The sequence below is a fragment of the Caretta caretta genome, chromosome 10, assembly GCF_965140235.1.
Source record: "Caretta caretta isolate rCarCar2 chromosome 10, rCarCar1.hap1, whole genome shotgun sequence".
NCBI lineage: Eukaryota > Metazoa > Chordata > Testudines > Cheloniidae > Caretta > Caretta caretta.
In genome coordinates, this window is record NC_134215.1 from 46,039,175 (window position 1) to 46,054,427 (window position 15,253).

General features: G+C 54.1%; 1 protein-coding gene across 1 annotated transcript in view; it reads right to left on the reverse strand.

The window, feature by feature from the left end:
• Positions 1-12,774, reverse strand: part of DUOX2 (dual oxidase 2) — a 122,670-nt gene extending 109,896 nt beyond the window's left edge. The window contains exons 1-5 of the mRNA XM_048867468.2: positions 12,704-12,774; positions 8,189-8,361; positions 6,284-6,341; positions 4,220-4,354; positions 3,794-4,007 (exon numbers count right to left, since the gene is read on the reverse strand). Coding sequence (XP_048723425.2) covers positions 3,794-4,007; positions 4,220-4,354; positions 6,284-6,341; positions 8,189-8,335 — 554 coding nt within the window. The 5' untranslated portion in view covers positions 8,336-8,361; positions 12,704-12,774. The remainder of the gene's footprint in view (positions 1-3,793; positions 4,008-4,219; positions 4,355-6,283; positions 6,342-8,188; positions 8,362-12,703) is intronic.
• Positions 12,775-15,253: the final 2,479 nt, after the last annotated feature.

A 15,253-nucleotide genomic window follows, 5' to 3' on the forward strand; every position in this document is an offset into this window, starting at 1 on the left:
TCTATCTGGAGTGCGCCAGGTTGCAGCCCCTATTCCGGCTCCTCACCAATCTTTTGTTACGGTTTTGGTTGCACTTTTTTCCTCACCTCCTTCTCTACGCACTCCCTGTCCGTGGCCCCACTCAGTCGCGGGACCTCCTGGTCAACCTCCTCCTGGCCCTGGCTAAAGCGGCCATCTATAAAACCAGGGTGAGGAGGTTGGCCGATGGAGTCTCCTGCGACTGCGGGGCCTATTTCCGATCCTCTGTCCGTTCACGCCTCCGAGCGGAGTTCCTCTGGGCGGCGTCCACTGACTCCCTTGATGCCTTTGAGGAGCGGTGGGTGCTGTCCGGAGTTCTCTGCTCGGTGTCCCTGTCCGGTTCCCTTCGTTTGACCCTTTGACCGCACTCCCGTCCCTGTTTTTCATTAGTTGTCCCCCGTCACTAGTTGGCTCTCCAGGCCCTGTGGATCTCCCCCTTAGGCTGGGGGGGGATCCTTTGTAGTGGACGAGCTCTGCCCGCCCACATCCTGGATCCCTATAGGACCAGACTCCTGTAACACCGGCCCCTTTTGCGGCGTGAGGGAAACCCTGGCGCACATCTATCTGGAGTGCGCCAGGTTGCAGCCCCTATTCCGGCTCCTCACCAATCTTTTGTTACGGTTTTGGTTGCACTTTTCTCCTCACCTCCTTATCTACGCACTCCCTGTCCGTGGCCCCACTAAGTCGCGGGACCTCCTGGTCAACCTCCACCTGGCCATGGCTAAAGCGGCCATCTATAAAACCAGGGTGGGGAGGTTGGCCGATGGAGTCTCCTGCAACTGCGGGGCCTATTTCTGATCCTCTGTCCGTTCACGCCTCCGAGCGGAGTTCCTCTGGGCGGCGTCCACTGACTCCCTTGATGCCTTTGAGGAGCGGTGGGCGCTGTCCGGAGTTCTCTGCTCGGTGTCCCCGTCCGGTTCCCTTCGTTTGACCCTTTGACCGCACTCCCGTCCCTGTTTTTCATTAGTTGTCCCCCGTCACTGGTTGGCTCTCCAGGCCCTGTGGATCTCCCCCTTAGGCTGGGGGGGGCTCCTTTGTAGTGGACGAGCTCTGCCCGCCCACGTCCTGGATCCCAATAGGACCAGACTCCTGTAATACCTGCCCCTTTTGCGGCGTGAGGGAAACCCTGGCGCACGTCTATCTGGAGTGCGCCAGGTTGCAGCCCCTATTCCGGCTCCTCACCAATCTTTTGTTACGGTTTTGGTTGCACTTTCTCCTCACCTTCTTATCTACGCACTCCCTGTCCGTGGCCCCACTAATTCGCGGGACCTCCTGGTCAACCTCCTCCTGGCCCTGGCTAAAGCGGCCATCTATAAAACCAGGGTGAGGAGGTTGGCCGATGGAGTCTCCTGCGACTGCGGGGCCTATTTCCGATCCTCTGTCCATTCACGCCTCCGGGCGGAGTTCCTCTGGGTGGCGTCCACTGACTCCCTTGACGCCTTTGAGGAGCGGTGGGTGCTGTCCGGGGTTCTCTGCTCAGTGTCCCCGTCCGGTTCCCTTCGTTTGACCCTTTGACCGCACTCCCGTCCCTGTTTTTCATTAGTTGTCCCCCGTCACTAGTTGGCTCTCCAGGCCCTGTGGATCTCCCTCTTAGGCTGAGGGGGGATCCTTTGTAGTGGACGAGCTCTGCCCGCCCACATCCTGGATCCCAATAGGACCAGACTCCTGTAACACCTGCCCCTTTTGCGGCGTGAGGGAAACCCTGGCGCACGTCTATCTGGAGTGCGCCAGGTTGCAGCCCCTATTCCAGCTCCTCACTAATCTTTTGTTACGGTTTTGGTTGCACTTTTCTCCTCACCTCCTTCTCTACGCACTCCCTGTCCGTGGCCCCACTCAGTCGCAGGACCTCCTGGTCAACCTCCTCCTGGCCCTGGCTAAAGCGGCCATCTATAAAACCAGGGTGAGGAGGTTGGCCGATGGCGTCTCCTGCGACTGCGGGGCCTATTTCCGATCCTCTGTCCGTTCACGCCTCCGAGCGGAGTTCCTCTGGGCGGCGTCCACTGACTCCCTTGATGCCTTTGAGGAGCGGTGGGCGCTGTCCGGAGTTCTCTGCTCGGTGTCCCCGTCCGGTTCCCTTCGTTTGACCCTTTGACCGCACTCCCGTCCCTGTTTTTCATTAGTTGTCCCCCGTCACTAGTTGGCTCTCCAGGCCCTGTGGATCTCCCCCTTACTGGGGGGGGATCCTTTGTAGTGGACGAGCTCTGCCCGCCCACGTCCTGGATCCTAATAGGACCAGACTCCTGTAACACCTGCCCCTTTTGCGGCGTGAGGGAAACCCTGGCGCACATCTATCTGGAGTGCGCCAGGTTGCAGCCCCTATTCCGGCTCCTCACCAATCTTTTGTTACGGTTTTGGTTGCACTTTTCTCCTCACCTTCTTATCTACGCACTCCCTGTCCGTGGCCCCACTAAGTCATGGGACCTCCTGGTCAACCTCCTCCTGGCCCTGGCTAAAGTGGCCATCTATAAAACCAGGGTGAGGAGGTTGGCCGATGGAGTCTCCTGCGACTGCGGGGCCTATTTCCAATCCTCTGTCCGTTCACGCCTCCGAGCGGAGTTCCTCTGGGCGGCGTCCACTGACTCCCTTGATGCCTTTGAGGAGCGGTGGGCGCTGTCCGGAGTTCTCTGCTCGGTGTCCCCGTCCGGTTCCCTTCGTTTGACCCTTTGACCGCACTCCCGTCCCTGTTTTTCATTAGCTGTCCCCCTTAATTATTTGGCTTCCCAGGTCCTGTGGATCCCCCCCTTAGGCTGGGGGGGGATCCTTTAGTAGTGGACGAGCTTCGCCCACCCCTTCCTGGATCCCAATAAGACCAGACTCCTGTACCCCTCTGGGCTGAGTCTGTCACAAGTGGTAATCAGGGTGGCTAATTTCAAACAGTTAACAAGAAGATATGAGCAAGAGTAGGGACAAATTAGCTTGGGGAAATTAGTTTTCTTTAGTTCTTGTAGTGACCCATCCACTCCCAGTCTTTATTCAGGCCTAATTTGATGGTGTCCAGTTTGCAAATTAACTCCAGTTCTGCAATTTCTCATTGGAGTCTGTTTTTGGACACCATCAGTTACTCTCACCTTCTCGTTAACTGTTTGAAATAAGCCACCCTGATTACCACTGCAAAAGTGATTTTTCATCCTGTTGATAATAGCCCACTTTAATTGAATTGTCTCGATCCTCCACTTGGTAAGGCAACTCCCATCTTTTCATGTACTGCTTTATATATCTTCTTACTGTATTTTCCACTCCATGCATCTGATGAAGTGGGTTTTAGCCCATGAAAGCTTATGCCCAAATAAATTTGTTAAGTCTATAAGGTGCCACAAGTAATCCTCGTTGTTTCTCCTCCAGAAGTGGCACCTCCACCTATCTCCTACGTGATGCACTGAATCGTCACTGACTGAGAAGGAAGAGTACCAGCTACAGAACCACCAATTTCTGGAGCATCTAGGATGGGTTCTTGTCACCCAAGTACTGGCCTTGCTTATCGTCTGGCATGGCAGCAGATCATGAGCCCAGCTAAGTAAACCTTAGCTCAGTGTTAAGAGCATCTGGATGACTCTGCAGAAAGCTCATCAACAATCTGTCAGATGCTATTCAAGCCTCGGACAGTAATTTCCTAAGGATGGTTTATGGCCAATGAAATCAGTCCCATTATAATGCTACATTGAGCCGCACACTGTGCATCTCAGGAAGCTACTGAAGCTCTTTGACCTTCCACCTGAGAGAAGCCCCTTCCCTCGCGGACGGATCTCCCAAGGTGCGGTGTCTTGCTGGGCCTTACCACAGAGTGACAGAGGTATAGTGGCCAGAGATCCGGTACTGGCTGTGCACACCGCACGGGCTGTGCTGGCTAAACTTCTCTGCCACATACAGGATGGGGCTGGGCAGCCCCTTCGCCAGGCTGTCCACGTAGATGCGGGCGTAGTCTGCTCCCAAGTGCCAGGCAAAGTGCTCATTGTAGTTGATGGTTTCGTTGATCTGATTCACTGGGTTCCCTGCAGGAAAGAGACATGTTTCTGTTCTGCAGCAGCTCAAGGAGACCGAGCACATGGGGAAGGGGAGCTGGGAAGAGCTGCTCAGTCACCCAAGGGCAGGGCACTTTTGCTGAGCTTACCTCCCCTCTGTCCTGCCAACCTGCCCCGGGGGAGCTGAAAGACCCCAGTGTCTCCCCCTCCTACTCACGCTTGACTTGAAGACCAGGACTCACCCACTAGCGTGATATTGACCCCCGCCAAGCCGACATGGAGGCCGACGTCTGCGTTCACCATGGCACGGCTGAAGGATTTATAGGAGGTGTTCACCGTCACCCGGCCGATCTCCCAGTCCCTGGTGAAGTTAACACCTGTGAAGACGGCAGTAAACAGACATAGCCCCTGTGCTACTGAACCAGCCATTGGCTGTGCACGAAGAGCGAGTGACAAACTCCTTGTCTCCATGGCAGCAGCCAAGCGCCTGTACATCAGGGGTGTGCACTGAGAGCACTCTAACATAGGGCTGTCCTGTAAATGCGCTATGTAGATCCTGCAGGCGGGCAGCGGTGATAGTATGCCAACTAGATAGCTTCCACAGCATGACAGCAGGGTCTACGTGGGGCAGTCAGAGCACAGCCCCATCTCAGCGTGATCTCCATGAGTCTGTCCTGCTCTGCTGACCCAGAGGCCACAGTGCGTCCTGCCCGTCCCAGCCCCAGTATGGAGAGCCTCACGCCCTGGCGGAAGACTCACCATCAGTGTTTGCCCCTGGTGAGGGAGGTGACTTCACTCAGGGCAAAGGCACTTGGTCCCTCCTCCCCTCAGCACAGAGCAGGCCAGGGGTAGCTAGGCTGGGGAAGGCCACTGGGTTGTGCGTGGACATGGGGGGAGCTAGGCTGCTTGTAGGGGCAGTGGAATTTGGGGGGAGGGTTGTTTGTATGAGGCACTGGTTTTGGGGGGATGGGGCTTCGGGTGAACATGAGCAAAAGCCAGCTGGCCTCTGTGTTGCCCTTGAGCCCCAGAGCATTGCTGGGGAGCCTGACTGACAAATGCATGACTTCAGCTCACCTCTGGGTGGGATTTCACTTTCTGGCCCCTGTGTGAATAACCTGCTGGTCACATGCAGGGGGCGAGCGCTGGCAGCCAGCCCTGAAGGGTTTATTTACCTTGAGATGTGCGTCACCCAGCGCTGGCGGCGGCCTGGCCACCGCTCACAACTTCTGCGCAAGTATGCTCGAATCCTGCCCATCCGTCCCAGCACAGGTGCTGACTTTCATTTTTCCCAGTGGGTGCTCCACCCCTGCTCTGCCCCAAGGCCCCGCCCTGACTCCCCCTCTTCCTGGCCTCGCTCTGCCGCTTCCTGCTCCCACTCCACCCCCTACCCCAAGGCCCCCCGCCATTCCCCAAGCACCTCCTGCCAGCTGCCGAACAGCTGATTGGTGGCCCCACCAAACAGCTGTGGCTGGTAGGCGCTGAGCACCCCCTATTTTTAATATGGGTGCTTGAGCCCTGAAGCACCCATGGAGTCGGCGCCTCTGGCTCCAGAATCTCCACTCACTGAATGTCAGCGGTCTCGTCTCTGAGAGCTGCCCTTTCCCCGATGCTGCCATGCCGAGTGCCAGGAGGATGGCACCGTGCTGCTGGGACACCAGGGCATTGCAGCCCTGCATGCCTGAAAGGGAGCTCACTGAGCCCAAAGGGAAAGCCTGATCGATAGCCTGAGGGACTGCAATTCCCTCGGGATCCATAGATCACAGCCCCCCGCGCAACCTTCCCCACCCCCACTCCACAACCCTGCCCTAGAAAGGCTGTGTTCAGGAGGCTGTGGCAATTCTCGGCACACCTATCGGCCCAGGCCTCTCTGACGAGGCGCAACAGAGGGTCCCGCTGAGGTGCTGGTGTTTGTGATGCAGACGCTTTCATGATTAGGGTCCCCCAGCAGATGTCCAGCGGCAGTGGGCCTTGTGTTCTGTCAGTGCTGCAGATGACCCCTGGAGGAGAGCTGCTTGAATGACTTGTTGCAAATAATTTATCCTACCAGGGGCCAGCCGCTCCTCTGCTCGCTAACTGCACTGCTGGAGCCAGCGCCTCAGAACGTTAGTCAAAAAAGGGGTTGAGTCGTCTTCTTTCCCCGCAGAGTATTCAATGGGACACCCCCACTTCCTTGCTCTTCATCAACCTTTGCTCTTCCTCTCCTCTCTACCGGGGAGCGTTTCTTGCTATTTCCCACTTTGGTCCAGCCTCTCTGCCTGAAGGGGCAGATGACTACGGGGAACCGGGGCGTGGCAGCAAGTACTCACTGAGAATCACTGCTCCAATGAAGAGGCTGGTGACCACTCGCAGCAGCCAGAAGAACCTCTGTAGGGAGGACAGGACAGATCAGGAGCCAGCCACGCTCCCCTTTCCAGTCTGTGAACTCAACAGAGCCCAATGGCAGAACCAGAGAAGTTCTGTTCACTTCATGGTTCCTGCAGGCCAGAGCTGGCCAGAAATTTCTGATCAAAACATTTTTCCTTCAGAAAACAGGGCTTCCTTGAAATCACCATTTTCTGCAGGAAAAGATTGATTTCAGAGGGATTTTCCAATGGGAAAATCAAAACAAACAAGTTCAGTTAGAAACCTCAACCAGAAACAAATCATAACGTTTTGGAACCTGCCCCAATCCTGAGTAGGGTGACCAGATAACAAGTGTGAAAAACCGGGACACATTTTGGGGGTGTGGGGTGGGATAGTTGCGTATATAAGACAAAGCCCTTAATATCGGGATGGTCCTGATAATATCGGGACATCAGGTCACCCTACTCCTGAGCCCCAGATTAACTGCAGTGGAAGTGGTAGATTCTGAAACAAACTGAGATGGGACAGGAAACTGCAACTCCCATGAGTCACTGCGGCAGCTCCCTCACAGTGAAAGACTGCTGGGCATCATGGGAGATGCAGTCCAGCTGTGGCATGGGGCCTCTAGGGGAACGTGGTTGTGGAGGGACACAAACCTACAACCCCCTGAGGCACTGCAGTTGCACAGGCCAAAGGAGCATTCTGAAATGTTTTTACCTAGGGAAGTTGAAACCTTTCAGCAGGTTGAAAATGAGGCAGCAGGGTTCTGTTTCCACGTTCCCAAATGGAATTTTCCTGAACTTTTCAATTCATTTCAGGAAGAAAATGTATGTCACAATATTGGAATCTGACACCAGACGGGAAACCTGTTGGTCAATCAGGTCTAATGTAGGCACACATGACCAGGGCTATTGTATTTTATACTAGTGTTGGGGACAGTCTGAGGTCACAGTGAAGGTTTGGCTTTGGAGAAGGAGGCAGGGGTGTGCTGGGTGGGGTTCCTTTGCTACAAGGCCAGTGCGTTCCTTGTGGAGGTGTGAGATTAACCAATAGCACGTGGGGTGTCGAGGCCTGTGAAGTGTGGCTCTCTTCACTGAAGTTCTTGTTTCTCTGAGGTTGCGTGGGTGGGTTTCACAGATCAGCTGTGGGATGGTGGGACAGATACCCCCAGAGCTAGAGCTGGGCAAACGCTGAAAACCTTGGATCTGGGCCTGAATGTTCCTCATGAGTCTGGCAGTTGGTCTAGACCTCCATGAGATGGGGCCAGACATGGAGCTTGGAGCCAGGTCCAGGCTCCAGGCCCACCTCTAGATAACACCTCAGACATTAAAGAGCCCATGAAAGCAGGCTTCTGGCCCAGTCTCCTGGGCCAGGCTAGCCCCCTCCATGCTGCTTTTCATTAGGAGGAGTGCCCAGAGGCATTTCCCCTAGTCAAAGTGGCTGCAATAGCCCTTCTAGTTCCCTGGATGGTACTAGCGACTCGGTTACTGGGGGAGTGATGTGTCCCCCTGGGGTCTCATACACACTGAGTGTGTCGCTGTCTCTCTGTGGGGGAGGGGAGGGCTCTCCGCTTCCTCAGCACTTTAGTGGGTTGTTCTAGTGGCCAGATGGCTGCTCACGCTACCTGCAGGCCCCAGAGCGCCTCCCCAGTGCACGAGTTCAATAGCCTCTGCCCCTGGGGAAGTTCACCCATCCAGAGACAGTGTCAGCTGTTCGGTGCCATCGTGGCCTATCAGTCTGTGCCACATGCTCAGTGGGGGAGCTCTGAGTCCACCAGCCAGGAGGAAAGGGGTGAACTCCCCCTTGCTTTTAGCCTAGGATGGGGAGCTGTGCATCCCCCACCCCCTTCACCGAATTCCTGCCCTTACCCCTTTGCCCCGGATTCCAGGCAGGATGAGAATGAACGTGGCCAGCACGGTGAGGAACACGGAGATGATCACGACCCAGGTCGTGTTAAAGGGGAAAGGTGTCCTGGTGTTGGGGTAGAAGGGGAAGGAGCCATCGAGCAAGGTCATCACAGTGCCTGGGAGAGGCAGGAGATCTACAGACACAACATGAGCAGCGAGTGAAACGAATGCTTCTGGATATTCCTCCCCACAGAGCAGGGACACACTTCCCCCTCTCTGGAGAGCAGAGGAAATATACCCTGGGATACCAGCCCGGCCTTCTCCAGCTCTGCCGGAGCCCCTAAGTCCCAGCCCATGGCCCCCTGCTATCCCAGCTCTGCTCCTGCCCCCCAGCTCTGCCGGTGCCCCTCAGTCCCAGCCCACAGCCCCCTGCTATCCCAGCTCTGCTCCGGCCCCCCAGCTCTGCCGGCACCCCTCAGTCCCAGCCCACAGCCTCCTGCTATCCCAGCCCTGCTCCCCCAACTCTGCCAGCTCCCCTCAGTCCCAGCCCACAACCCCCTGCTATCCCAGCCCTGCTCCCTCCCACCAGCTCTGCCAGTGCCCCTCTGTCCCATCCCACAGCCCCCTGCTATCTCACCCCTGGACCCTGTTGTATTAATTTAGATGGAATATAAGGGCCAAAGATGCTATCACAACTCAGTTATTGTTCAACATTAACCAGTTTTCAACAAGGCACGGGGTTTGGTAAGCAGAGACACTTGGCCTGCTCAAGCTCATGGCAAACGCACCATTCAACAGTATTTTTACCTTTTATTAAGAATACAAAAAAGAAGGACATACAGTTAAAGTCTTTGAAATGTGACCTGTTTAGTAAGGCTTGTAGTTTAATGACCTTTGTTGTTCCCTTTTCCTTTAGCTAGGGTTACTGTATTTCAGGTTCCCAAAAAGAGGACACTGCCAGAGGGGCAGGGAGCGGGAGAGGGAGTGGGACATGGGGTACAGTTGTGGAAGGGGGTGTACTAGGAGGGGTGCCTGGGATGGGGGTTGGAGGGGGTACCTGCAGCCTCACACTCGAGGTGGGGGGCAAAAACAACAAGGAGTCCGGTGCCACCTTAAAGACTAACAGATTTATTTTGGCATAAGCTTTCATGGATAAAAAACCACTTCTTCAGATGCATGGAGTGAAAATTAAAGATGCAGGCATAAATATACTGGCACATGAAGAGAAGGGAGTTATCTTACAAGTGGAGAACCAGTGTTGAAGGCCAATTCAGTCAGGGTTTATGTGGTCCACTCCCAATAATTGATGTGGAGGTGTCAATATCAAGAGAGGGAAAATTGCTTTTGTAGTGAGCCAGCCACTCCCAGCCCCTATTCAAGCCCAAATTAATGGTGTTAAATTTGCAAATGAATTGTAGCTCTGCAGTTTGTCTTTGAAGTCTGTTTTTGAAGTTTTTTTGTTGAAGGATGGCTACTTTTAAATCTGTTTTTGGATGTCCAGGAAGATTGAAGTGTTCTCCTACTGGCTTTTGTATGTTACCATTCCTGATGTCTGATTTGTGTCCATTTATTCTTTTATGTAGAGACTGTCCAGTTTGGCCAATGTACAAGGTAGAGAGGCATTGCTGGCACATATCACATTAGTGGATGTGCAGGTGAATGAGCCCCTAATGGTGTGGCTGGTGTCGTGGGGTCCTATGATGGTGTCGTTAGAGTAGATATGGGGACAGAGACAGCAAGGGGTTTGTTACAGGGATCTGTTAGAGGTTGGGGGCATGTCACGGCAGCAGGACGGCTGGTGCAGGATGGCTGGTCAGGACGTCTCTCAGGATGAGGATGAAGAAGGCCCAAGGTCCCAGGAGACAGTGGGGTGGCAGCCATAGATTGGTGCAGCTTGCTCCATTAGTCAATTTTTCCCCACAGTCTCTTTCTTTAAAGACCTCCCAAGGTGGTGGTGGGAGAACAGCCCTTCCCCTCATTATTTGTCCACCAATTAGGCCTAATTTCCAACACACCGATTTTGGTTCATTGCTTTTCAATCTCACACTGTTCTTGTTTACCAAGCATGATCTCAACACAATCCTTGAGTTATTTCAGGGGGCCTTTTTGTATGGACTAATTCAGTCTTGTCTGCTTTCGTGCTTTTTCCCATCAACATCTGCTGTTACCGGGCCATCTTATGAATTTACGCTCACTTCTGACAGTTAAGCTCACAATTATGGGAAATGTGTAGGCCCAGTGATCACAACAGCCCCGGCACAGCACTGCCAGTGTCCCTCAGACCAACCTGCAGCTCCTCTGCTATCCCAGCCCTCACCCAGTTCTGCTGATGCCCCTCACCCAACCCACAGTCCTGTTGCTATGCAGTGCAAATGACTGCCCCCAACTGCTCTGCTGATGCACCTCAGTGCTGACCCGTTATTGACCAAAACCGGCCCTGGAGATAGAGAGCTCTGTGTGTGTTACATACTGACTAGCTCTGGGCGGGATTACGGACCATAATGCCATGATGATGACCTGTAAAGCCAGCCACATCAGGAAGAGTACCTCCTCAAGAGCTTTAAGAGACTGTCATGCTTTTCGACAGGGCCGCAGGGGGAAAAGGCAGGGCAGGGGAGGTTCCAGTACTCCTGCTCGAGTCTCCAGTTTTTAAATATTATGAAGTTGGCCACCCTAGGCAGGGGGTGAAGTTCATGCACAGTGAATCACTTCACTCCCAGATAGGTCTTTCCACAGCTCTGAAATGGTCCTGCTCACTAAAGCTCCTCTTTTCAGGGACTCAAAATGCCTAGACTGAACAAGCCATGTTTCAATAAAACGTGGTTTAAAAAACCATGTATCTTGTGAGTCCCATCAATAGACATATCAGAGTCTCAAAATGGCTCATCCATATCGCCTGAAATTTGAGGGGAAAAACCCCCAACCATAAAAATTGCACAATTTGAAGTGGAAACGGCCTTTGCTGAGGGTTTCCAAAAGCAGCCAGTCAGGTCCATCGGTATAGTGGAAAGCAAAAAGCCTCCCAAACCATGGGTGGGGGCTGTCTATCTCTGGTAGTCCTGGTTTGGGCCCATGCTCTGGCTGCTTCATGGGCCAGCTTCTCAGGACAGCTCAGCATTCTGGGTTGGAGATATGGGCTCTGGGCACTTCCGAAAAGCTGGTCCGAGGTGCGGGCGCTGAGCACGCAGAGATCTGCCCACCCTCTACCCTGCAGATTTACAGACTACAGGCAGTGAGTCACTCTGTGCATATGCTGCCAGCCTGTCCTCCATGAGTCACAAATGGAGGTGCCGCCGGTCAATAAAGGGAAACTAGTAAGTCATCATGGGAACAATTTTGTCACGCCTACCCAGAACCCCAGAGACATAGCACTAGGCTGCAGAACTCCCTCAAAGCGTCTTCGCACATCTGAACCACCTACTCCCTCATCCTCTGGGAAATCGTCTCTCCTGGCATTCACAGGCAAGAGAGGCCGGGGCCTAGGGCAGGGTGGGCACACGTCCAGAGAGGCAAATTTACTTCACTTGGGCCCAGCGCAGTGCTAGGGCAAATGCCCTGCCTGGCTCGGTCATGAGCACAAAGCGACTGGGAGAGGAGGGGAAACACGGTGCTCTCAGGACCATGCACATTTCAGCCAAAGAACAAGGGGCGGCTGAGAGCGCCTCCAAGCCAGCCAGCATGATAGAATGCTCAACTATATTATACTGTTCAGCCACTAGGTGGCACCGTGCCTCAAATGCCTTATTTAAAGGCCCCTCAGCCATGCCTGGAAGAGCCTTAAAGAAAGAATCCAATGATGGACACATCTGGGACGCGTAAGCCAGCCCCGATCTGGTACTGGAGCATGACAGCCAGTGTCTCCTGCCAACTCCATGGAGACCAGCTCAGGTCTCTGCTCCTGTGCTGTGCCCCCACCAGACTGCAGCCTGCCCTTGGGTCCAGGCTGGGGGTGCTAGGATAGGGGGAGCCAAAACAGCACAATCCGCCCTCCCTCCCCGCATTTATTAACATTCGCTGAATGTTCTTGCTGTAGCTTAAAGCCCTGGGTCTGAGGGGCTTGTTGGGCCTGTGCCATTCAGCCCCAAGGCAGTGCTGAGCCGGCCATTCCAGGTTCTAGGTGAGGGGCCCTTTTCCTTGTATTGTCACTGAGCAATCCCTGCCGCTTCCCTGCAGCAGTGCTCAGTGCTCAGAGGAGACGGGTGATTCTGGGGTGCAGTGAGTGACATCCCCCCCCATTGGCCCCATAGCTCAGAAGTTTGATCATGCCACAGGTGCCTGCTCAGGAGTATATGGCTCTAGGGAAGCAAGACTGCAGCTCCCCCCCCACCCACATACAGAGCAGCCCCCATCACCACGGCAGCGAGGCACTTAGTTCCCATGGGCAGTTAGTTGCCAGCACCCCTAGCAAAGGGGGTGTCCCAGAAGCTCTGCTCTGCCTGCAGAAGTGCCCACGTCCCCCAGCGCGCCAGGCCTGGCTCTCCCACGCTGAGAGAGTGGAGCAGTGCACAGAGGCAGCAGCAATGCACACTGACTTACCCGTCTCTGCTGCTCACCAGCAGCCAGCTGGGCTGCTGAGCAGTGGTTCCACACGCGGCCGAGCGCTGGCTGGAGAACCAGAGCTGCTCTCCCTGCCTCTATATAGGAACTCCCTGGGCAACAGGCAGGCTGCCAGGCCTGCGCGTCTTGGCTGTGCTTTTCCCCATGGCACATGCCTCCTGCACTCCAACAGCAGCAGGTTGCTGGAGTGTGTCAGGGAAGCACCAGCCCCACCCACACCTGAGCAACATCTTCCTGCGCTGCAGTTACCCACCCCTGCTCCAAGCCCGGCGCAGACAGGAGGCAGCAGAGCCACAGACATGACCGCCCCACCTGCTGCAGCAGTGAGCACCCTCTGGGTGCTGGGGGCCTGCTGGGAGCCTGCTGGGAGAGAGGGGAGAGGCACGTTCCAAACTCTCCGCCCTGCCCCCGCTGGCCCCTTTGGCTGAACTGGGAGATTCCAAACTGGCTTATGAGTTAGTTTCAGTCAAGCAAAAAACTAGATGGATAAAAGTTCCAGTTGCCTTTTTCAATGAGCCTTCAGAAAAGGTTCAGAGAAGGGCAACTAAAATTATTAGGGGTTTGGAACGGGTCCCATATGAGGAGAGATTAGAGATAGGACTTTTCAGCTTGGAAAGGAGGGAAAGGAGCTTTTCAGCTTGGAAAGGAGACTAAGGGGGGATATGATAGAGGTATCTAAAATCATGAGTGGTGTGGAGAAAGTGAATAAGGAAGTTATTTACTTGCTCCCATAATATAAAAACTAGGGGCCACCAAATGAAATTAATGAGCAACAGGTTCTTCTTCACTCAGCGCACCTTGCCTGAGGAGGTTGTGAAGGCTAGGACTATAACAGGGTTTAAAAGAGAACTGGATAAATTCATGGAGGTTAAGTCCAATAATGGCTATTAGCCAGGATGGGTAAGAAATGGTGTTCCTAGCCCCTGTTTGTCAGAGGGTGGAGATGGATGGCAGGAGAGAGATCACTTGATCATTACCTGTTAGAGAGATTACTTCCTCTGGGGCACCTGGCATTGGCCACTGTCAGTAGACAGGGTACTGGGCTGGATGGACCTTTGGTCTGACCCAAGATGGCCATTCTTATGTTCTTATGAGCCCATTTGGGGGCAGCTGAACTCCCCTCAGACCCTGCCCAGCACAGGCTCCATCCCTAAACCCAGGGTGAGGGTGTGCAGCATAGGTGTTGATCCAGCACTGTGTCAGTGAGACAACTTGGACTGCCAAGGCCCCCGTGCTGCATGTTACACATGGGGCCAGTCCTGCTTTCACTTCCAGCAGCTTCACGGACTGGGATCAACCTGGGCTCCTCTCTCCCTGTCTGAGAGCAGAGTCTGGCCCTGGGGTGAGCTGGTGAGAGAGCCGGGGGAGGGGGAAGTGGCGCTGTAACTTGCATCATTTGGCATTCAGCAGGGATGCCACATGACATGCTGGAGGGTGCAGATGAGGTGTCATGGGAAAACTACCCAGTGGACCAATGAAGGAAGTCCTCAGCCTTGGCTCACAGCAGGGCTGCCCGCTCTCGTGACTGTATTATGAGCCTCGTGATATTTATTATGCTTAAGACCCCAGCTCCTGGAGTCATGAGAATCTCAGCTTTCATAGTGGGGGAAAAAGTAAATGTCTAGCCCTGGTGGTTGCGGAGGAAAGTTGGAAACCGTGACCCACGGCTCAGAAGCCAGAACACAGTCAAAAAGAAACCCAGCATGAATAATTTTTAAAACCTCATGATTTTGAAGTCAATTTCATGCTTTTAGGTGCTTGATTTATGATTTTTGAATGCTTGGGGTTGGCGTCGCAGTCACAGCCTGCAGCCAGTGGCTGGTTCTGCTCTGCCCACGCCACCCTCCAGCAGGGAAGTTGCACCAGTGTAACCCCAGCACTGAGGCATGACTTAAGCCTTCTCCCTGTTGCCTTCTGCTTGGATGGGATCTCCCCTTTCACTTTAGGGGCATGGGTCCTGTATCTTGGCACCTGGTGCCTCCAATGCCTGGGACATATGGGGTGCTGTCCCCTAAGAAAAGATTCCTACCAAATAATATACTAGGAGCATAGTCCAATACACAGGAAATAAAATAATGATCAGAATCCCCAAAATAACAATACAACAATGGGGAGAACTTTATTAGGTACAGGGAACAAAGGATAAGGAAAGAACAAGAGTAACTAGAATAATAAAAAAGCAGTAATACCTCAAGCCTTCCTGCTTCCAACACCTACAACTGGCCTAAATCACCCCGCTCCCGCCCAGCACCCGCCTACGCAGACAGAAGGGGCAATGCAGCACTGCAATCAGTGGCCAACTTAAAACCCTGAGCAGAATAAATAGACATAGGATTTCTTACACGGTCCTCAGACTCCCTAGTCTGTAGTCCAATGGACGGTTAGGTTGGCTCTTGGCAGCCTCACCTGGATTCGCTCCTCAGCCTCCTGGGTTGCTGGTCTCTGCTGGGCTGACACTTTTAGGACCCAGCACCAGAGCTCAATTTCCCCTCGGGTAGGAATGGGAAATCAGTGAGGACCTCCCTGGTT